The sequence below is a fragment of the Pyrgilauda ruficollis genome, unplaced genomic scaffold (genome assembly GCF_017590135.1).
Source record: "Pyrgilauda ruficollis isolate IOZ18807 unplaced genomic scaffold, ASM1759013v1 scaffold40, whole genome shotgun sequence".
NCBI classification, from domain to species: Eukaryota; Metazoa; Chordata; class Aves; order Passeriformes; family Passeridae; genus Pyrgilauda; species Pyrgilauda ruficollis.
Window position 1 is genome coordinate 5,429,716 of NW_024525490.1, and position 24,035 is coordinate 5,453,750.

A 24,035-nucleotide genomic window follows, 5' to 3' on the forward strand; every position below is an offset into this window, starting at 1 on the left:
GACGGGCGCGGCCCCGCCGCAGGTGTCACCGCCGCGTCTGCGTTCCCCCGCTGTCCCCCGGCCCTGACCCCGCCGCCGGGCCCGCTCCGGTGCGGTCCCGGCTGCCCGGCCCGCCGGTCCCCCGTCCTGCGCACCCTGCCCGCGGGGGGGCGGCGAGATCCGCGGGCGGCCGGGCCGGCTCCGCAACCCCCCCGCTCGCGGCTGCATCCTGCGGCTGGTGGGAGCCCGGCTCCGCAGCGCTGCCCCCGCTAATAGCGCCGCTGGGATGGGTTACTCTGGGAAATGGTGTCCCGGGAGGGACGCACGGAGGCGCATATGTAATCGGGGTGGTTGGGGAGAACAACAGCGGTGTCCCCGGGGAGCACTGAGGACCGCCGCATCTTTCTGGGATTCATTTCAGGCGTTTTCCAGCTTTCGCCAGGGTGATGCGGACCGCCGCCCTATTTTCGACATCAATTGTCGCCGGGCCGCAGACCAGAGCCCGTCGGCGCCTCCGGCACACCGAGGCGGCTCCTTTCCTGTCCCCGTCCACCCCGAGCGCAGCCCCGGCCCCGAGTGGACAAAGACCGGCTCCTGGTCCCCCGCCCCTCGCGGAGCATCATCGGCCGCCGCGGCCTCTCCCCGCGCTGCGGGCGGGATGCCGCTTCCACCCAGGGCGGCCGGGGGCTGCCTCGGCCTTGTGGGCCGAAAAAAGCGGCGGCCCCGCTGAGCCGCCCCCCGCCGCGGCTGCAGCCCCCGGCCGCTGATGCCTTTTCGCATGAAAGTTTAATGGGCGCACCTGCGCGTGTTTCGGCTCGCCTTCCACACGCATCAGTTCACCCAGCCGGAAAAGGCGGCCAAAGAGCTTAGTCACCGCCCGGCGGGGCCGCGCTCTGAAAGACAAGGGACGGGGGTCCCTCCGGCCCCCGGCCGCCCCTGCCCGGCCGCCCCCGACCGCGCCTTACCGGCGATGCGCAGCACGGCCCGCTCGGCGGGGTCCAGCACCGAGCCGCCCTGGATCTTCCGCTTGGACCGCTCGTGTTTGGGCAGGTTCCAGGGTAGCGTGTCCCCCGGCGCCGGCGACACCGTCCCCGACCTCTGGCTGAAGTCCTCCTCGTCGGAGAAATCGGCGGAGGACGACATGGAGCATCGGTAGGACGCGTTGCCGGAGCTCTGCACGGGGAGACAGACAGACAGACAGGGTGCGTGGGGAGCAGCTCGGGACGAAGGGCCTCAGGTGGCGCCGGCGAATACCCGCCCCGCGTGGCGTGGAAAAGCATCTCACGGGAAAAGGAGGATAGGGGAGAGGGCCGCCGCTCACCATTGGTGTGAATTTAGAGGGGGAAAAGGGTGCGTGTGCGGCGTGCCGAGGGTGATCCTCCAAAAAATAGCCGGTCTTTAGCGGGAGTGCATTTGGAGGGATGTCGGGCTAGAGCCGTGGCCTGCGGCTGGGCAACCAGCTCGCAAATGAGCCTCCCACTTCCCCAACAATAAACCCAGCAGCAACAACAGCCGAAAAAAAAAAAAAAAAAAAAAAAAAAAAAAAAAAAAGCCACCAACAACCTTCCCGGCTACAGATCGAAGGCGTTTGGCTCCCCCGCCAGGACAAGGGGAAGATTTGCCGTCACCGAGCTCCTGGTAAATCCGCCCCTGGGACAGACCCAGGCCCGCCGGGATCCCAGCTCTGTATCAGCGGCCGGGCCTCCCCCTGGCTGGCTAACGGGGGCGGAGGGGAGCAGGGGAGGGAGGAACACGATTCCTCAGAGCAGCCCCTTCGAGCAGCACGGCACGATGGGCAGCCTTAAGTCACACTTTGCCAGGCGACTTCGGCAAACAAACGACTGATCTCGGAGTATAAACTGTATCCACTTTTAGGCTTCCCAGCTACTCAAAAAAGAGCTCTTCCAGAAACGTAAATAAACAGTGATGCAGCAGAGGACTGCTGCCATGTCTGGCTTCTCTGTTTACTGTAAAGTAGGAAACAGAGATGTGTGAACAGTAACAGTTCAGCTCCATGTAGAAGTTCAAGGTACATCATTAAACACGTTATCAGGACACAATGGTCAGCAAGGTGCTATTGCTTTTACTCTGTATTTTCTGATTTAAGGGATTTGTTGTTTCTCCAAGGCATGAGACAAGAAAATGGTGGGTTTGATTTGTCATTTCACGTGGGAGCTGCTGTTAACAGCCTTTCAGAAGTGCAACATGATGCTCGTCCAATTATTTTAATTTTTAGGTGTGTGCTGTTGTCAACTTTTACAGGTGTAGTAGAATCATAGGCTCACAGAATTGTTTGAGTTGGAAGGGACCTTTAAAGACCATCTAGTTCCAACCCCCTTGCTGGGGGCAGAGACAGCTTCCACTAGACCAGGTTGCACAAAGCCCCATCCAAACTGGCCTTGAGCACTTCCACAGCTTCTCTGGGCAACCTGTTCCAGTGCCTCACTGGAACTCCACAGTGAAGGATTACTTCCTTATGTCTAATCTAAATCTACCCTCTTTCAATTTAAAGCCAGCATATTTTGTTACACAGCAACAGCCCCACTCAGCCATTCTAGATTCCAGATTTGATATTAAACCAGATAGTATTTTAGGTTTGTATTGCCCTTTTCTCAATTTTATTTTTTTCTATAAAGGGGCTTAAAGGGTACCTTTTCTTAAAGAAGAAATTTGTACAGTGATTGAGATCTGATAAAATGTATTGGTTTTGTCTGATTATTTTTTTTACTGATAATCCAGAGAAATAACATGATGCATTCTTTGCTCTGCAAAAAAGTAAAATATAATATACAGTTAAATAATCTGTTATAATAAGAGGAGATCACTTATTAGTGTTTTTTCCTTCTGAACCTCTTCACTTCTATCCCAATTCTCTTTTCTCCTTGTACGGTACTCCATGGTGAAGTTTGAAATGTGCAAATTGTGAGAGAGGGAACGAAAACATAAAACTAATTAACTGAATTCTTGTCCACTGTATTGTGATGTAGAGAGAGCAAAACGTAAGTGCAGAAAAACAGAAACATGAGATGTCTGATACCAGCTCAGATTTCCTTCATAATTAGTTTTAGCGCAGAGACTATTTTGCTGTCAGTTTGTATAATAAACTAAAACTGGATCTCCTAAAGCAGGATGGTCACATATCAGTGTCGTCCTGATCAGAGCTGGAAGTGCTCAGCTTGCTGCAGGGCACTTTGCTGTACCAGCTGGGGCTTCCGGGGCCCCTCATGTGCTTAGTCAGGGATTAGGTTCCTTTGAGCCTGTCCTTAGCCCCAGATTTTGGCATAGAAGAGAAAGTGTTGCCTTTAATCCCAGCTCTGAACATCCTGCTTCAGGCCTGTACCTTCTTTTGGCGGATCAGCAACCCTCAGTATCATTGGATCTGAGACCCACAGAGACATATTCTTTTATCTTTTCCACCTTCTGCATTTCCAGCTTATAATATGAAAGTTGGAAAGAGACCAAACAGAGTGTTATGAGGTGCTATAGCAATAGTTTGTTAGTATTTATGTAGCAGCTTGAAATATGCAAGAACAAAGTACAATCACAATTGCTATTGGAGTTTTGGGGAAAGATCTCTCAACTCTCAGATTTATTTTTGAAAGTAAGCTATAAATTTTATCCAGTTTTATCCAGGGTTTCCTTTTTTCAAAAGAGGCCTTCACAGCCCATTATTATATTATTATATTTCATAACATCTCCTTCTACCTGTAGAAGCACTGTTGAGTGGTTGTTCATTGTGCACCATCTGAGATGTCAGTTTTAGGGAAAATGAGTCTGCCTTTTAGTCTGCTCTGCTACAATACTGGAAGATAAGTTATGTGAGAAGACTCCACTCATTTTATGAGAATCAAACTGAACAGGCAATGGTAGAACAGTGTTTGGCATCTGTGTGCATTACAACTAGCTATCTGCTTTTAGGTTATCCTACCTTAATTGATACATGCAGTAACCAAATGAATAATCAAAACCCACTTTAGCTTTTTAACTCTTCAATTACCATGTTGTTTCACTTTCAGAGCAATGTAGGAAGTTCAGAAAGGAATTTTTCATAACAACAAAATCTGGAAAACATTAAGAAATGTCAACTTCTAACTTAATTACAGTCTACTTTCTTATTCAGCATGGAGATGCTTCTGAGTAATGCGTGCACAGAGATATTGAGCACCTAGGCATTTTTTACTTTGCTATTCCAAAGGTGTTTATGATGAACTGAACAACTTTGCATGAGTAAATTAACAGCTTTGATACAAATTCTGTAATTGTTCCTCTTTTGCACACAGGCACTGTTTGTGTACCACTCATCTCACTGGACTCTGTTCTAGCATACACATTTTCCATGATAGAGTTGTAAATCCCAAATAAGCATTCCATTATCAGAGCATCATATTAAGCAGTTCAAAAAATAGGAAATAATGCAGAACATCAGTACTATTCTGAAAAGAGTTCCTGGCCCATTAGGACAAAACGTGGGGGAAAAAAAAGGTTGTTATATTCTGTTAAAATCAGAATATGTAAGGCACTTCTGTTATTTCTGTATAAATTACACGGCTGTGTATTTCACTGTGATGTGAAATACATCAGTTAATAATACACAATGCTTTTTGGCAGGTGACGTGAGTGAATAAAATATTGATCATCCTTACTTAGCCTACTCTCAGGGACTTAGCAAGGGTCAGGACTTGACTGCTCTTAGCTTGAAGGCCTGTGTAAGGTCACAGCCCAGATGCTACAGCTGCTTATTCTCTGCCTCCGATTGCGCACTGCTGCTGCTCCGCAGCCTGGCGGCCTCTCCGCAGGAGCGGCCGCATCCGCAGCGCGCTTTGCGCGGCCGCTCGGGGCGCCGCAGCCCTGCGGCTCGCGGGGCTCAGCCAAGCGGAGCTGGCAGCATCCAAAGGCGGGGTTCCCGCGGCACGGCTCGCTCCCGTGCCGCACGGGGGTGCACAGCGCACACGAGTCCCGGGAGCGGAGCTCCCTCTGCCGCTGCCGCCGGGCTTCCACGAAATCAGGCTATTTGCAGGAGCCGCCTGAGAGTCAGGCTGGCAGCTGTGCTGTAAAAGCGAGCTGGTTTCCAGTAACGGGGATGATTTCAAAGAAGCATTTAGTACGCTTCTTGTTAGAGGGATTCGGCCAAGTTCCCAGGCATGATTTTCCCTGAGGAGGGAAAGAACTGCTGTTTGTCATAGGTGAGGCACAGCAGAAGATCAGGTAGAGACTGAGTGGAAGATGGTGTAGCTGGCAATACTCTACACCCCACCAGAGATCAGCTGAGCCACCTGGAAATAGGAGCTGAAAGGGTCGAGAACAGCGGGGACTGCACACCGTCATTCCTGGGAGAGGAAGCATTAGCCGAGGTCAGGTTTTAAATTCGGTCAGGCAAACCAGCTGGGAAAAGCTGCTGCAAGGCTGATACCAAATTATCTTCATATTACAAAAATTTCCCAACACTATGACACATCAGAGGTTGTGCTGGCCAGCTGAATTCTAATCAAATAGTTTGTACTTTCACATTTTATCTTTAAGATGATTGTCCACTGCAGTGAGTCCTTTAATGCTGTTTCTTGGAAGCTGTGTGGGAAGTACAGATCAATACTGACTGACATTTAATTTTCAGTTTAGTTATGAGTTATTTATATTTCACTTATACTAAACTATCTCAGAATTCCTGGAATATAATTTTTCTTTTATTATACTCATTGCAGGAAATGGATAAATATCAACAGAAATGAAGCACTAGAATAATGATTTTACTCAGTGTGTTTCAGCAAAATTCCTTTTAATTTAAAATAATTTAGAATATCAATTGAAAGTGAAAGGCTATTTTTGTCCTTTTACATCCCAGCCTGAATGATATTAAAGTGGATCAACTTTTAAAGTAAAACAGCTTAACAAATTTAAGACAAAATCTAGGGCAACTGAATGTTCCCATTAGTAAATCTTTACCACTTTAACCTGGGTAGATGATAATGCAATGCGGAACACAAAACATCCAATGTGTTAATCGGGCTATGTGAGTCCCTTGGGACTGCATGTTGTCAGAAATGACCAAAATTCAAAACACACACAAATGAAAGTACAAACAAGGACAATGTAAAGCCAGTTGATGATGAACTTAAAAAGAGAAATCACCAGTGGAGATGCAGATACAGGAAATCAATATTTTTCTTTGGTTCTGTGCCACTCACTTAAGAGGACATCCATACTTCCAAGTACCTATGTTATCAGGAAATATGGAAATTACTACAGAGTTTCTGGGTTTGTATTTAATGTCATAAAGCAATAAGCAGAAAGCTGGAAGGCAAATATACTAAATCTGAAAATCTTGATCATCCAGGGTCTGGCTCTGTGTTAAACTGTCTTGGCAAACAGGTAGGCTTTTCAAACATAAAGACAATATCTACTTGCTCTGTAGAGAGAACTTACATTCTTTATTTCTAAAGGTAGGAGAAGATGGAAATAAGCATTTGGGGTTTATTCTATCATCTGTGTTTTAGAACTAAATTTGAAGTCTCAATCCAGCAATCAATCAACATTAAACTATTTGAAAATACATATTCTTATAATCACACACACCGGTTTTAATAATATGAGATTTTTCTCTTATCAAATCAATTTTGAGTTTCTTTATCTTAAGTTTGCTTGAAAATATTTCCTTCCCAAGGTTTAATTTTCTCGACAATTTTTAGTCAAAGCTGAGTGAGAAGCTTGAGAGCAAGATTATGAAAACATCCAGTAGTTATTTGTAAACGCTAAAAAAATCCCAGTGATCTTTTTTGAGAAGACTGTAAGCTTTGGGATGGATACTTCAAATATGAATATGCTTTAAGCTAGACATAAGTCTTTTGCCATCTTTGTTAAAAATCTGCCTGCATTTGTCAGAGTGATAAGTCTTTGAGGTATAAATATCATCTGCTATCCCTGGCATCAGGGAGTATAAAGTAAAGCTTTTAAAGTTTGTGTTTGATCTCACTACTCTGACAGGAAAGCTGCTGCAGAACTTCCTGCTGTCTTGATTACAAGTGATCTTGTAATCTAGCTGCCACCTCAACCTTATTCTCGGTCTTTTGGGCACTTTTTGCAACAACAATGTTTATTTCCTTAAATAACCTTTTTCCTTCCCCAATGCGTATTCATAGCCTGCATACTATCTCCTCTCAGCTTCTCTTGGTTTTGCTGAGCAAGTGTTCTTTTAAACTCTCCTTACCTACTAGCAGTTCTTCTTTGTAAAGGTAAATAGTTTGATTTAACTATTCCTAGTGTTCAGGTAACTACCAATGTTACTTTACCAAACTTTTTTAAACAGAGTTCAAATTTCTCAACTAAAAAGTCTTCAATGTATCGTCTCTGAAAAATCCCTTCAGATTGGCACCCCCTAAGCAGAGTCTCTCAGGGGTTTCAGATCTGCCAGTCCAATACCCCACCATCACAGAATGACCAAGCAAATTCCACCCTCCCAGCTCTTACCTCCACACTTGGGACACCTACCATCCCCACCAAGGAGCTGACCAGGATCCTTCCAGCTTGGAGATCCAGAGGAAAAACTAATCTTTGCACTTAATCGTTGCCTGCCATGGTTTCAGGTTGGTGGCAGTGCAGACAAGAGGCATGGAGAGCAGGGCAAGGCAGGGCCCAGACCTGAGAGGCAGGAGAGTTTTCGTTTTTGCTCTCCGTGACTCGCTCAGCCTGTGCAGCCAGCGAGAGGAAGAAGCCGTGTGATGTGAATGTGGAGAGGACAAACACCGGAACCGGCATGCTGCAGGAAAGGGCTGGAGAAATACACCGGGACTGAGAGCCTGAGGGACAAACACAGCCTGACAGAGCCCGGGAGCTGCAGCTGGAAAGCATTCAAGGGAGCAGCACACTCTGTGGATAAAGACTCCAGGAGAAATGGCCCTGCAAGGTAACTGCTGGGATTAGTAACCATCAGTGCTGGAGGAAGCGGACTTCGGGAGAGCTACGGGTCTGGCATGCTGGCATGGAACTGGAGCTGCCTCTGCAAGAGGCTTTGAACAAGGCAGGTTAATGAACAAGGAGGGTAGGAACTGTGTGTGTGAAGGCTTCAGAGAAGACAGACAAGAGCCAAGGATTGCAGTATGCAACCAGGGGCCACAGGGACGCACAGAAATCAAAGAGACAGCTGGAACAAATGCCTCAGAGCATGAAAGGACTGACCAGGTGAACCTGGGAATGGCTGTGACATGAAGGAGTGAAACAAGAACTGGCAGAGCAAGAGAAAAGGGCCAAGGTCAGCTGAGGAGTGAGGACTGGACAGCAAGGAAGGAGTTGGCAGAGGCAGGTCAGGAGCAGCCTGGAGGAGACGTGGCAGAAACAGCCACACTTGGGAAGAATGAGCACAGGAAAGCTCATTGCCCTAAGAAGCCTGGAAGGAAAAGGAAATTTCACCCCAACTCCGGCCATTTGCAAATATCTGAAAGTTCCTCTAGAAAAAAATACCTCCTCCCCTGTGTCACTGATTCATTTGAGGAATACAAATGCCATCAGTCTCTCCCTGAAATCCAACAGAATTTTCCATATTGTAGTCAAAGTGTCAAAACCTGCCAGTGAGCTACACAGCTGAGCTTTTCCACTTTGTTTTTAACAGCAGTAGGAAATTAAATACAAAGTTCCTGTTAAAATACTTTTGTTAAGGGTGCAAAGTACTAAAATGTTACGAAATCCCAGACTTAAGGTTCACCATGAAGCCTTGGTTTAGCCTGTTTATTTGTATATTACGATGCAGTCATAATGATGTGATCATATACTATTACATCCTCAGTAATTTTCTTAATAAAATTCTTGCTCTTACTTAGTGCAAATGAAGGGGGATATTCACTCCACAAACAGTAATTCAGTATTTTGTTTGTTATCCTCAGTTGAATGGGCAGTCCTAGAACTTAATTTACTTCATGTTATCCAAATACCAGTGTGAAGAAGGAACTATTATTTAATAGACTGGTTTTCTGTGCTCATCACTATAGTAGTATCTGACTGCTTCACTCCCATTACACAGGACAAAAACTAAACCAGGAGGCCAATTTTTTTACCTAAGTCCAATTGAGATGCCAGGGATCTGACTTTTAAGAGCCATTAATATTACATATCAATAATACTCAGACTACAGCACACACAGAGTGCAGTGGTGAATAGCAGCTTAAGAACTTCTATAAACCCAGCTGCATGCTTTAATTTAGGCACTTAGAAAATGGAGGATAAAAGAATGTCTTAAACCAGTTGTTCAGCTTATTTACAGTGACCCCGTGCCCACCCTTCAATCTCCAAAGCAGCATTCTCTCTTTTTAAAGAAATAAGAGATCCTCTGTCTTCCTGCAATCTCCTGTTTTATTCATTTATACACTTTACAACTTCTGCAGTAGAACTCCTACACATAAGAGTCATCCTAAGAGCACTTCCACCCTATGATGAATACAGAGTACATCCTGTGAAAAAGCAGTACACCATCATACAGTTAAAGCCTGTGTGACAAGGCAGATGCACAATCCACTGAATTAAAGCTGCACGTGTAATTCAGCACCTTAATTCCAGTGCTTGATAATATCTGAACACTTGCCTCTGCCAAACTATTCTTTCAACATCATACCCATGTGTAGTGTTATATATAAATACAAATGGATAAGGGAGTCCCTTGCTATATAAAGATGTACTTTTATGTGCCACAGTAGGATGTTACACAATACAACCCTGAAGAGTGACTCTTGTGGCAGTGAAGGAAAAGGAAACATCTGCATTTAGACTATAATTACTATGCATCTGTGAGACAATTACTGGTCATTTTAAGTTGTGCAAACAACACTATCAACAAGATCAGAGCTGATTACATTTTTTAACCTGCTTTCAGCTACTGTACAGAATTTACAGATTTATAATCACATACATAAAACATTTTTTCTTACAGTTAAGACTGCTAGAACATTTTAGCAGCTTAGGTTTCTATTACTAGCTCTCCCAGAAGGACACTGGGATTTAAAAAAGAAAAATTATGAACAGTTAAAAATTTAATTTCTCAGTGAGGCTATGCTGCATGCATGTAGTAAAATTTTATCAATGAACACAAAATCCCAGATAATAGAAATCATGGAAAAATGATGGTGGCAAAAAAAAAAAAAATTTACATTTTTTCAAGCCTGAGTCTCACAACTCCATTTCTTAGATGCAACAATAGAATATGAATAAGAGAAATTAGAATAAGAATAAGAGAAAATATTATTTTCTCTTATTCCCTTCTAATTTAGTGGCAAGTTCGCTTCAGCTCCAAGGATGAAGGGTGCACTTTGACCCTCTTTGAACGCTTTAGATGGAAGAGAGTTAGGCTGGTTTAAGCTCTCATCCCATTTTCACTAAGTAAGCATTTGCCCTGGGAATGAAAGTTGAGTCAGACAAGATAAAAAGTGTATGAAATCAGCTCACCTATCAAGAAAAATACTGCTATATTAGAGGGCTTTGCCCACAGGTACAGGATAATTTGCAATGGTGTACAAAAAAATAACAGATTTTATGTTATTTTCAACCACGTAACTTTAAATCTAAGTAAATATATTGAAAACAAGCATGATCTGTCACCACAGGGGACAATCAATGCAAATGACCTTATCCCCCCAAATAAGAGCGAGCAGTGAAGTCAGTTAAGGTGTACATGTGTACTGTTACTGCTATGCTTATTTCTTGTGTCTTTTTCCATTAATGTGTTATCAATTATTAGCCCTATTGCAATTAACTTGTTTCTTTTGTACTATGCTTAATAGCTGTAGTAACTCAGTATAGGAAAAAAACCACTAGAAAGACAACAGTAATTTTAAATCCCAGATCTAACTCTTAGCATATCACTGTTGTGTTTTAGGAAAGAGTAGTTTTAAAACAGTAATGCAATCACCTCCAGGGCCTAGTGAAACTCATGGCAATACACCTTTAAGAAATCCCTTCAAAAACCTAAACTGCCTAGGAGCTGGGCAAAAGGAGTGGAAGAAACGGGCAATTGCTGTAGCGCAATGGATGAGCTGCAGGGTGGAGAGGGAAAAGCAGCCAAGAGGAAATGGGGAGCAGGCAGCAAGGGAGGAGGTTACAGAAACTGGAAGAACAGCAGGAAAATTAACTCTCTGGGCAAAACTCTTTATGAAGAATTTATCAGTGAGGAGTTACTTGCTATAAGAAAAGCCATAAAACGCAGCAGTCCAAAAAAGAGATGTAAACAGTCTCTTGGAAAAAGAGCTAACTTCAAAGTCAACCTAATAGCCACTGAAAGCTTTCTCTTCATTTCAAACATGACTGGATTTAGCATTAATAGTCATATTTGCAAAGATCCTGTGCACCTAAAATAGGTTCCTTGAGATATTTTAAAAAATGTTTAAGTTGTCCAGATGCTTAAATCTTGTTAAAAACTTTATGAAACCATCACCTAATAAACTGTCAAGACCTTCTCAAAATACCTATATAAAATATCTTTTAAGTCTTTGTCCTGATTTCAGCTGTGGTAGAGTTGTTTTGATTCCTAGCAGATGGTACAGTGCTGTGTTTTGGGTTTAAGGTAAGAGTAATGTGGATAACACACTGATGATTTAGTCATTGCTGAGCATGGCTGACACTGCATCAATGACTTCACCTTCTCATGCTGCCCTGCCAGCACAAGCAGCAGGGAGGTGACACAGCTGACCCTAGCTGACCAAGGGGATGTTCCATACCATATGGCATCACACTGAGCAACAAAACTGGGGGGAGCTGGCTGAGGGTGGCAGCCTCCCGTCCAGGGACTGGCTGGGCATCGGTCAGTGGGTGCAGTGCAACTCCATTGGGCATCACGTGTTTTGTACATTGTTTCATAATTCTTATTATTTTCCCTTCCTTTTCAGTCTGATTAAACCTTCTCTCTACCCACAAGTTTTACCTTTTTCTTATTCTCTTTCCCATCCTACTGGGGGGAGTGAGCAAACAGTTCTGTGGTGCTGTTTGTGTTTAGCTGCATGCCAGGCTAAACCATAGCTGTCTTAAAAATGAAAAATTGCAGTTCTTATTTCCATTTTTATATGGATTCACATGCTCCCTGTGTTTGTTCATGATGGCTGTGCTCAGATTGTCCTGAGAGAGGACCCATGCATGTGTGTGTGTGTGCACACGTGCGTGCAGAATCTGACAGCTCTCAGCTTTGCCATACATTTGAGAACGTTAATATTATGTTAATAAAAATGCTGAAAGTGAGAGATGGCATGATAGTGTTTTGCCAAGTTTGCTTCTAAATGCAATTCACAGGAGACACAATCCAGCATGAGCAGATGTCTCCAAAAGAAAGAAGATATGAATGCAATCTATAGATTAAATAGCTAATAACCACATCTTGTGCACAGTGATGGGCAATATTTGCATCTCATATGTTTTAGGTCATTCAAATACCATGTAAAGGACATAGTGGTACTGGAAAATTAGTACATAACATCAGAGTAAGAATAAATGGAAATTAATTTATTTAATGAGACACATTAAAAACACCTAAAGAGCCCTGTAGAACAACTTTATACATATGAAAAAATAAAATTCTTAAGTAAGGTGAAATGTGAGACTTCTGGAACTTCTATAAACTATTTGGTATCAGCTATTTTAAAAAAAACTCCTAAGTATTTTTCAGACAGAATTCTAATACTGATTTTTCCCATAAGTTCTAAGGCTTAAATGCAGCATATAAGTAAACCAGGATAGCTGAAAAGACCATGAATGGGACGGCTTATGGTTGTACATGCATTAAAAATTGATCAAACTTTGCTTTCATGGTTTCTTTATCAGGGTATTCATAGTGCAAGTTTCACTTTGGCCATGGGATTAGTCTCAGTGGAGCCAAATGAAGCTGCCCACATTGGGTTTTTTTCACTTGTGACCTCCCAGATGTCTGACTTCTCTGTTTTCCTTGTAGTGACTTGTAGTGATGCTGTACCCACTCCTAAGGAGCTAAATTGCTTCAGCAAAGGCCAGTCCTTAAATAGTTAGAAACCGGTAAATTAGGAGACCCTGAGGAACACCTACAATCAGCAGTGCTTCTCAGATCATTACTGGTCATCAGTTTATTCTTTGTAGGTTATTTCAGAGATACTTTTCTTTGTAACAGTATTCACTAGTTAATCACCTCAATACATGCTGTAGCTACAGTTCTGGGGCAAAATAAATCATCTTTGGATGTGTAAAGTACAAGGCTTTTGAGTAGAAAGAGGGCTGTCACATCTGCAAGTGAAGAAAACAGGCTTATTTATCACCCTGTCTCATCTACCATATCTTAGAGTGATCATGACAAACAAAAGTGCAAATTTTTGTGCTACATGTCATGATTGCAAATAACCCTGGTGGCTGCATTTAGGAGCCCTTGAAATCATTTAACAATGGAGATGTCAAAAGATGCTGCTTTGACAGGATCTCTTTTCAATTATTTTCATAGTCATACATTGTTTGGCAGAGCTGTACACCTAACTGACCCCACAGCTCAGGAGCCACATATGTTTACACAAACTCAAGGCCACCTATGAATAACTTGCTGCATTTTATACTTTGCTTCAGAGCAGAAGCATTATTTAAAATATAGATAATATTTTCAAAATGCTTGTAATAGAGCCCTCCGTTCAAAATCTGCCCTGGAGAAGTATTGCTAGGCAGCAGCACGCTCACAACAAGAGATTTTTGCATATCCTTCCACACCTTCAGAAAATTTAACAGAATCAGGTACCCAGTTTGGAAAAGGAGCAATATGAAACACTCCCTTGACTTGCATGCAATCACACCAACCTAAAAAACACAGTTCAGATTGTTCTCAAGAGTTCTCCATTGTGTTCAAAAATTCAAAGTACATGTCAGTAGTAGGTATCTTACTCTCCTCCATATGAAGCTGATGTAAAACTATAGAGAATATCAGCACAAATAATACAGCCACTAATGAGAGGGTGACCTAGAGGGTATGAGATATAACAATGTGCCCTACAAGGGGAAACCTCAGCACTATGTTCATGTTGCACTACAGTAAGGTAAATAAAATGAAAATGGCTTATAAACTTTGTTTGGCAAGGATCAGTATTAGCACAAAATATATTTAATATCCCCATTAATGACCTGGAAGGTGTAAAAAAAACAAATAAATTTTCAGAGAAAACTAATGTTCTATTTCTGCAAACATCTCCTCATGCAGATATTCAAGTGGAGTAATTATTGTCTTCAGCGGGATTACTCCCATCCAAACAATTACAACTAATTTAGTTCTGACAAGATCAGGAACAATACTGGAAAGATCTCAGATTGCTATGCAGGAAGTAAAAAATAATACAAGCAAATTCAGATAATTATAGCAGCCGCTAGGAAACTGCAAAACAAGATTTAGACACAACAAAACCAACCAAATAAAAAATAGTCTAACTTAGCAAGAATAAGAAAGCCTAGCATCTAAATATCCACCAAAGCCTTAAATGAAATATCTGAAAAGTCTTTATGCATATATCTTAATATGAAAACAAAACAGGCTAACACATTTCAGGACTTTAAATTTTGTTGGAGCAAAGAAAAAGCTTTCCCTAAGGTTCTTTGTAGTTACCTTGGAGGTACTATTCTTGTCACAGAAAAAAGGGGACAAAAAGGCATGAGGAGGGAAAAAGAAAACCAAAAAGGAGAATTGTTTTATGAGGAGAAATTATATCTTCTGGTTAGCAGATATCATACAGGATGTTTTTCAAGCCATGACTCGGCAGAATATGGCCATAATGTAAACATCAAGACAACAGATTATTTATTTAGAGTGGTTCAAGTGGGCAGAGCTAGGAATATCAAGGGGGAAAAGGGGAAAGAAATTATGCAGATTAACAAGAGCATTTCTGGCACTGATTCATGTAAAACTGTACAAAGATGAAGGTCAAAAGTCTCTCAGCTTCAAGACATTGAGACTAAGTGGGATGAAGATGCAATATACTGCAGGATGGACATCCTGGTGACTGCCTGGAACTTCACAACACTGCAGTGATTTGTCATGGCAATGGCATAAACCTTACTCACCCTGTCACCATGGCATTAATAATACACTCAAAATAACTTACAGTGTCCATGAGAAATTAAATTGGTGACTTATGTTTTCTGGATTGTAGTATATAAAGATAATTTATTCTTTTTTGGTAGAAATGTGCATTCATCAAGGCTGTAGAAGGAAAAGCTATCAAAAGAACTGTATAAAAGATACACTGCAAAAGCAATTTCAAGAAAGTGACATAATGGTGACAGCACTAAGAGAAGTTTTCTCTAAATCTGGGATTTATTATTGTTTCACTGAAACCTAGGACACCCTGGGACACAGTGGTAGATCTTAGCAGACACAGCAGACACATGAAATTATACAAAAGTGAAATTATACAGTAACACTGCACATTTTCTATTCTCATATTTTTTATTTTGCTGGTCCTTAAATCCCTGCCATGTTACTGACTTTTGGAAAAAGCAGGGCTTTCTTAGCATAACTAATCCATTCTTCCAAGCTTGTTATGCTGCTTACACCATTTCTACAGTTTTAGCTCTTTAATTCAGTGGCACTGATGCTCTTTTTCCAATGTTGGTAATCAGTAGCAATTGGTTACAGCCTCAGCAGTGACAGGCAGGCTTACCCTTGGCATAGGCCTACCATGGGAAAAAATATGAATAATCAAAGAAAAAAGGGAATAAAAAAACCCCAAGAGGAGTGGTATGGAAAATAAGAGTTGATGGTGGAAGAGGTGAAGGAAGGACAACAAAGCAGGGAAAGGACCAGAAGTGAATAATGAACAGAGGGAGCTGGTGGGAGGCTGGAGACTTAATATGAGTAACAGAGCTAGACAAAGCAGTCTAGAAAGTAAGATAGGATGGGAGTGAAAGGGAGATAGTTGAGAAGAAAGTGACAGCAGATCCTTTAGGAAGAGTAGAAGACAAACTCATCAGATCAAATTAAACACAAAAACGTGAGTAGTGTAAAATAAACCATAAATAGAAACATGAGAGAACAGAGGAAAATGGGGACTAGTGAAGTCAAAGCAGAGAAACAAATTCAGATAGTAGGTAAAAATTCTGGCAGTTGTTGGCAGCTATGGCTTTCTTTGCAGAAGTTGCTTGTTGTCTCAGGCAATGTAATTCCACTAGGGAATGCTGCCTCAAACCATCTCCAGAGCTCACTGATAGATCTTGCTGCTCAGTGAACACCAGTCTAGGAAGGCTCAGGTTCCAGCAACTTCAAGATAATCTGATTTAGGGTATGCTCAATAATTACCCCTTTAATAATACTGACTTTATAAAAGTTGTTCAAGCTCCCTGTCACAGAAAAGTACTTCAGAAAATGTGTCAAAGCAATGAGCTCTCATTAAAAAGAGAAATGCATTATGCCTGCAGGACAGGATAGGTCTTCATGCAAATTTACATTAGGAACTGCATGTCTCAACAAACTGTCATATTTCCATACTAAAAGTAGGTTATCAGTATTAAAATAACTGTGTGTAAATCAAGCTGATGAGCAAAGAATTATGAGATGTGATCTAAGTTTTGTTGAGCAGAAAGATTGTAAACACTGTATAAAGTAGAAGAGATCTCAAAATTGAATCTAGCAATAATAATTAATACAAATTTAGTTCAGTACATAGCATCTCTGTTAAATCTAAGTAAGAAATTTAAATAAAATGCACATTTGCTATAAAAACCCCTGTTAAGTAATATCACCATAAAATATAAAATTTAATATCTGATTTGATTATAGTCTATAGTCTAAATAACAAATTTTAAAAATCAAAATTCCAAAAACCCTCTTCAGAACAGGATTATTTTTTAGAGTTATGCATCAACATTAAATACAGTCTTCCCAACTTTTATTTGGATTTGCTGCTGAATATGAGAACTGAAAAGGTTTTTAAATTGAGGAAGAGAATATGAATAGCCCAAAAATTAAAATTATATTACATGCCCCTAAGTATAAGTGCTTTTATAACGGTGAGTGCCATTTATCCCTAAAGGTAGAATACTTACAGGTTTTCGAGTTGGGGTGACTTGAACAGAATGGTAAAATTCTGGTTGGACTCGGCTGCTTTTCTTGATTTTTCTTTTTCTTACAGAAGTTTCCTGCTCACTGAGGTGGTGAGCTTCCACTATGGGTTGTGTTTCCTCCAGGCGAGGTGTTACTCGTCTTCTGGCATGGCGAGGGCTTGATCGAAAGCCCTGCAAGAGAAAAAGGAATCATCGTGTTTGGCATCTCCCAAAATGGAACTGTGAAACAACTACAAATTCACACTGGATCTTAACAACTAAAGGTACAGGCATGCTCACCTTAAATTAATATCATGTCCCCATATTCTATATGTAACAATAAAGAGATGTTGCCAAGTGCTATTAATATCACATCTGATTTATGTTGCTCAATTATATGTATTATAGACACAGCCAGTAGCACTGCTGTTGCTTTTCTTTGGAACCTCATGCTTTTACTTATTTATAACTAAAAAGTTCTAATTTAAAATTTATAATTAAAATTTTCCAGGTTAATTCTTGGCCTCGTGAGAAATGGTTTTAGGGAGCATGGGCTGAATATGTGGACTTTTTTCCTGAGAAGGAAAATGAAGAAAAATTGATAGGTGGCAACAATTATATCATCTCAGAAATATGGGGATATTTGGCCAAATTAATAAACTCAGGAAAAGCTGCCCTTCAGAAATGCTGTTTTAGAGGTTTTCTGGGAAAACCTCTGAGCATCATCCAGAATGGCTCATGGCCTTAGAGAATTTCATTCCTTTAATGGCAACATGTATAATGCTGTCCCTTTATTGCTACCTGCAGAGCATTTACAATGAGCATTCTCTCATTTCACCGAGTCCCCTCATGAGCATGCACAAGTCTGACAAGGGCCATTTGTACTGAACACAATGTTGGTTGATATTAAACTTGGCCAGGTTGTAAATACTCATTCACTTAGTCATATCAGCTTTCAGAATAGGTGAGCCAAATCTGTCCTTAGTGACAGTCTGCAGTTTAAGGACTATATTTCTTTTCAAAACCAAGAATAATTTTCTACTTTCCTAATTTCCTAATTTTCTACTTTCTTTTTTCTTCTAGCAGAATACCTGCTGAAGTCCTTACGCAACAAAGCCAGCATTTTAGAATCCAACTTCTGCAAGGTTAGATTTCAGATAAAACTGCAGAAATCTATGCTGTGAATCTAAATATCCTGAATTCCTGCCAGCAGAAAACTAGTGGAAGCAGTACATTTCCATATAAATCTGCTGTTCTTTTGCTCCCCCCCTCCATTAGCTTTTGGGTTTTGTGATTTGTTTTGCCTTTTCTGTTGTCATTTTAATTAGGAAATCAGCACAGAAGAGTTGTGCTAAAATGCTGTTATGTTGGTAAATTGAAATAATCAAAAGTATGGCTCTGTGAAAACTGGATTTCCTCCACTAATGTTCATGAGACTGTAAGGGAAGACAGTGCCTGTCCTGGACACTCAGATGGACAGAGAAACAGCTATCTTCATTTTTTAAATGCATTCCACATTAAGTAAATATATACTTAAACAGCCAAAAGACACAAACATACATTTACATACACATGCTAGTAATTGCTATAAATACACATTGCATGCAACGGATGATGTAAAGAGATTGAAGTGGAAAGGTGAAGTAACTTCCAGGGAACAAACTTCTACACATGAACACTGGAGAGGAGGGACAGAAATAGAGCCCAAATCTACTTAGTCAGTCCGGGAGGCTCACGTATGCAGTGCATCAGGGCTGTGAAATACATTTGATGCAAAGGTAGAGCCAATGTTTCCTGAATCTTTTTTTATGATCCCTCCTCCTCTACAGAAGCAATGGAACCATTCAGAGTTTGGGTAAGGACAGACCTTGGCACCCCATGTCTGAATGGAAGCAGCACCCTGCCATATCCACCAAACAAGCAGTACAGTGGAAGCCACTGCAGACCTGTGCAGATTTAGGAGGATCTGCAAACATTCCAGGGTGTCAGTCTGAGACTCTGCCACTCTATTGCATCAGATCATTGCCCCATTTTCTTTCTACACTGTGAAATAGCTAACAGATACTTAAAATGTATCATTCAACATGATACTAGGGACTATTCGGGATGAGGAGGAAAAATACAACTCAGGGAGCCTGCTATAGCAGGGCTTACTGCTCGTGGAAATGTTCTTTTAGAAACAGAATGCTAGTGTGCATCAGGGATTATTCCATAGCAAGTGAAAATATTCCTTAAGGCACCTAAACACCCAGCAAATCTATTCCAAGTTCTGAAATCAGAATAGATTTTCTAAATGTTAAATGCATTATGGTTCATTTACGTGAGGGCCACTGGCCAGAGCCTTGTGATGTACCCTGCACTGCTCCCTCGCCACACTCCCATCCCATTAGCTGGATAAAACTCTTCAGGAAAGTATGTTTATGTAACAGAAGAATTTGATAGAAGCTAAGCAGCTCTAAAAGTGCTTAGAAACACATGCCAAATAGGGATTTAAGTATGTGGGTCTGTCTCACCAAGCGGCTTCACTCAAAATATGTCTGGCTTTATTGATTATTATGTTTCAATATGAAAAAGTCACCTGTGATTTCCAGAAAAATCTGTTTATAGACAATGTTTCACCTTGAGATTTTCTGTATTTTTTTCACTTTTGCGGTTTATCACTAGCAAGAAAATGGGATCTTTATCTCTTTAAGAGCTCATCTGCTTCTGTTTGCTGAGGCTCACTCTTCCCTTGAAGTCATAATCTGCCTTCAGTATCACAAATAGTTGCTGTGAGGAGGATTATAATGTGATAAAGGCAGAGGATCATGATTTCAGGTGGAAAATTAATTCTGTATCTACAAAGATAATGTTACAAGGGCAGAGCCCTCAGACCAAATCTCAGAATGCTTACTCATTCCTGCAATGGGACTTTGCCAGAGCAAAGACGCAAATCCAGAGAATTTCAAAATTTGGTAATCAAAAATGAAGACAGGAGGCAAAAGTGATGTAACATATGGAAGCTGCTACTCCTATGCTCAGTGCAAAATTAGTACGCCTGGTGATTCCTTCTAAACAGTAAAATGAACAGAAGCTTTTTGTGTCATCTGTGTTATTTATCCCTCAGTTTAGTCCAAAATTAAAAACATCATAATAATACATCAATTAAAATAAAAACCACGGAAATCACAAAAATATTTGTTTGGCAATGATAGAACTATTTTAGATGTCAAGTCAGTGCTCATAGATGAGCTTAAAAGTGTTACAAAATGCTGAGGGAAGCACAGTACACCACCTGAGACCAAATCACCAAGGAAAAGTTGGAGATTTTAAAATCACAGGGATATTACAATTAGGTTGCTCTAACACAGTTAAGCAATTTGTAGTTTCCAGTATCATGTGAATGCTGTGTCACTGGGCAATGAAAACCTTGTCTTGTTCTTTGTGCTGGGAGGGAGTTGCTCATTCCCAGAACCTACTGCCTGACTCATTTTTGTGCCTGTAAAATTCTGAACAACAAGGCAAACCAAACAAAACTTCAAACATCTATTTTTAGAAAACCTGTCTTCCAAATACCAAAATAGCTGCACAAAGGTTTACACTAAAATAATCTTCCTTAAAGAAACAACTCATATGACCACCAGAACCAGTTTTAGACATATCAGAGGAAGACACGAGGCAAATTGAAGCTGGAATTGTCTTCTCTGCAAAAGCATTCATGTGCATCCTTCCAGTTAGAGTCTGCTGGAATCCAGGAACTGTGATCTTCCTAATCTGAGTCTACAGCAAACAGGAATGGAGAGGTGTTTCTGGAGGCTGTTGCAGAGCCAAAGGCTAGTTCACCTGTATCAAGTGAGCTTTTCTGTATGAGGAAGCAGTATGGGGAGATCAGCCTCTTTTAGCTGAAATTCATCCTTTTAAGTCCTCTCTCAGTGTTGGGGGTTTTTATTTGTTGTTTGGTTGGGGTTTGTTTGTTTGTTTTTTGTTGTTGTTGTTGTTTAGTTCTTTTTTTTCTCTTGGATGAGGTGTCATAATATTAAAAGAACCTATTCTGTTTATCTTTATACCCAAATCAATGAATGTTGCCAGCCTGGCCACGGCATGCCAGAGCACACTGTGAAAAATTACTTTCACAATAAGGTGTTCAGTAAAACGTATCTTACCCAGCCAAGTTTTAACTTCACAGCTCTGATTTAGCTCTGACTAATTCCTTGTCTATAGAAACATGTGGGTTTTCTCTGACCAAAATTCAGCAGACATCCCCTGCCCAGATTACCCTTTGAGCCACCAAAGCCAGCAGGTGAGATGAGCCACTCCCTCACAGCACCTGTTTCTCTCCATTGGCCATACCCAGAGCCCAGACTGACCTCGTAACTCACACACATCCATACTGTGAGTATCCAAATTAAACAGGATGGATCAGACCCGTGGTGACTAGGTTTTGGTCTGCCTCCAATCTGGTATTCATCATTCCACATTTTATCATCAGACTTCCTTTTATTTTTCTGCTTCTACATGAAATTATTCTGGTCTCTTCCATCAGTTTTTTTTCCTGTGAGAGTTTCATATTTCCTCATTCACAGATATCACTCATGATGGATGCCCACAATTCAGTACAGTACTCTTATAAATTCATATTACTGATATATATACCAGTAGCACATGTTTTTCTGTTCTGTTTAAACATTTCTCTTCCCATCTCCTTTCCAACGAGGCTACACATCTGAAAGTAGTCCTCACTGAACCGTTAAAAGTAATTCAAAAGGCCCTTTCTGAAAATCATAAACCTAAAAATTAAGAACGTGGCTAAAGACTTTTCTCTGTAATATACTCAACCGTGCATTTGTTAACAACATCGTGTGTATTTATTTGCACCATTTCTTCAATATGGTCTGCTATTTGATATCCAAATATGTAATACTCTGCTATCCTTGTTGTGTTTTTGCTTGTTCTCATTCCTAATTCATTCCTCATATAAAACAGGAATTTGAAATTTCCTTAAAAACTTGTCTAGCTTTTGCTTTTATTTAAATTTACAGATAAGAACAATTGAATAATGTATTGAACCTTTTTCTTTCACTGTCTTAGTTTTTCTGTATTTATTTTTAATTCTTTTTCTGATACTTTATTAGCACCAGATGAATACATCAGTGCTACCAGTGTGCATTATTGCTTTAGTGATATAAATCTCTGATTCCTCCATTCTTTCAATGTGCAATTGTATTAATTCACCAGATCCTTATCCTCTCCATTCTAGTTTCTACTAGCCCTGGTGCCTTCATCATACGTTATCTCTATTTTTATGCTTGATAAGAAGCCATATTCAGTTTTCATTTTTTCCAGTGTATAAGTATTTTACATAGAATATATTGGTTGTCAGAATTCTATCTTGGGACCCAACCTTTCCAGCCAGTATGGGTTTTTGGAGTCAGTAAGCATTAACATCAATAGAGGTAAAAGTGCATTATCTGATGTCCAGCTGAAGTCAACAGAAATCTTTGCATTAACTTTAGTGAGCACTGGACTGCAGCCCAGCTTACCTTCTGGCAGAACTTCAGTAAATCACGGAGAAAGTAACACTTTCAGTAAATCACAGAGAAAGTGCTAGCTAGCATTAGGCCACAGTTCAGTGACAGCAGAACTCAAGGGTGTTTGCAAAGGCCTTTGCAGATATTTGAGTAATTCCTGTAGATGAAGGTGCACTAATAAATATCAAAGCCAAAAGGAGCTTAATTAGGATATCCAGATTTGTGTTCTTGCTTTTAAGGTTTCTGACAGTGGTTGTTTGTGCATGAGAATTGTCATCTGTTACCATTGTCAACTAATGGCCTCAAGAAATAGCCTTCAAATTGCCAGTTACCACCTGTTTAAATCTTGGAAACTTTCAAGTTTACACAACCCACAGCATCTTAGGGCCTGCAGACATTACTATGGGTAGCATCAAATCCTTCTCAAGCTGCTGGCGTTCTACAGACAGACTGAAATAGAATTCAGCCCTATAGCTGGAGAACCTACTTCAACTAAAATGGCAGGTTTAAATTAAATAACTTCATTGTATGAAATTCCACTGCACACTGAAAGAGAAAAATTTGAGATTCTTTCTGTTACATAGAAAAACATTTATGTATATATGTGTGTGTATATATATACATATATATGGATATATCTATGAATCCAAACTGTAAGAACAGTTAAAACTTCATTGTATGAAATTCCACTGCACACTGAAAGAGAAAAATTTGAGATTCTTTCTGTTACATAGAAAAACATTTATGTATATATGTGTGTGTATATATATATATACATATATATAGATATATCTATGAATCCAAACGGTAAGAACAGTTATAAATTAAAAAGTGGCCAAGATTGCATTATGTCTCTCCTTCCTCTTCCATAGAGATTCCCATCCCAAATATTATCAGTTTACAAAGAACCAAAAAAATCCCCACAACATTTATTTAACTTCCATGTCTGCAAGTTCCACCTAAAATCCAATATTCAATCTAAGTTCTCCAAGATATTTATAGTAAAGATGGCTAAGTAATGTAAGGTGTAAATTTTCTATCCCAGGAAGATTACCTACACTCACTGAGTGTATTACTTATTACTTACACTGAGTGTATTACACTGAGTGTACACAGTTGCATCCACCCAAGGAGGATGCCACTGTATTTGTTCTATTTTGATTCTATCAGAACTAAAAAAAATAGACTGCAACCTTTTTTTTGTGTGGTTCTCTTGATTTTTTTTTTTAATCTTACAAAGGGTTACTCCTATAAAGATCTGAATCAGGATTTAAAACATAAAATATAAGATTTTACATTCAATTTCTCATTCCACTTACTCATTAGCAAGCTTTCACTGATGCTGCTTTGCATGCCTTATGTTTATTTTAGGAGATATTATTCTTATCTTATAAAATCTAAACTCTAAGCAGTGCTGGAACCATTTCTCAGATATTGAAGACTGTGATTTGGCACATGCAACATTCCAAGATAAGTCCACACGTTCAAAGGCATTTAAAGCAATTGCTTTTTATGTAACCTGAACAAGATTACTTTCCCAACCAAATTTAT

The 24,035-nt window shown here is 40.6% G+C and overlaps 1 protein-coding gene across 2 annotated transcripts in view; it reads right to left on the reverse strand.

Moving 5' to 3' along the window:
- DST (dystonin) overlaps positions 1-17,088 on the reverse strand; it is a 273,488-nt gene extending 256,400 nt beyond the window's left edge. Inside the window, exons 1-2 of one of the 2 annotated variants that reach the window (XM_041477345.1) lie at positions 16,981-17,088; positions 945-1,152 (exon numbers count right to left, since the gene is read on the reverse strand). In XM_041477345.1, the coding sequence (XP_041333279.1) occupies positions 945-1,122 (178 nt within the window). In that variant the 5' untranslated portion in view covers positions 1,123-1,152; positions 16,981-17,088. Of the gene's footprint in view, positions 1-944; positions 1,153-1,300; positions 2,074-16,980 lie in introns of those variants that run through there. The other variant, XM_041477347.1, reaches the window with a different exon arrangement.
- Positions 17,089-24,035: the final 6,947 nt, after the last annotated feature.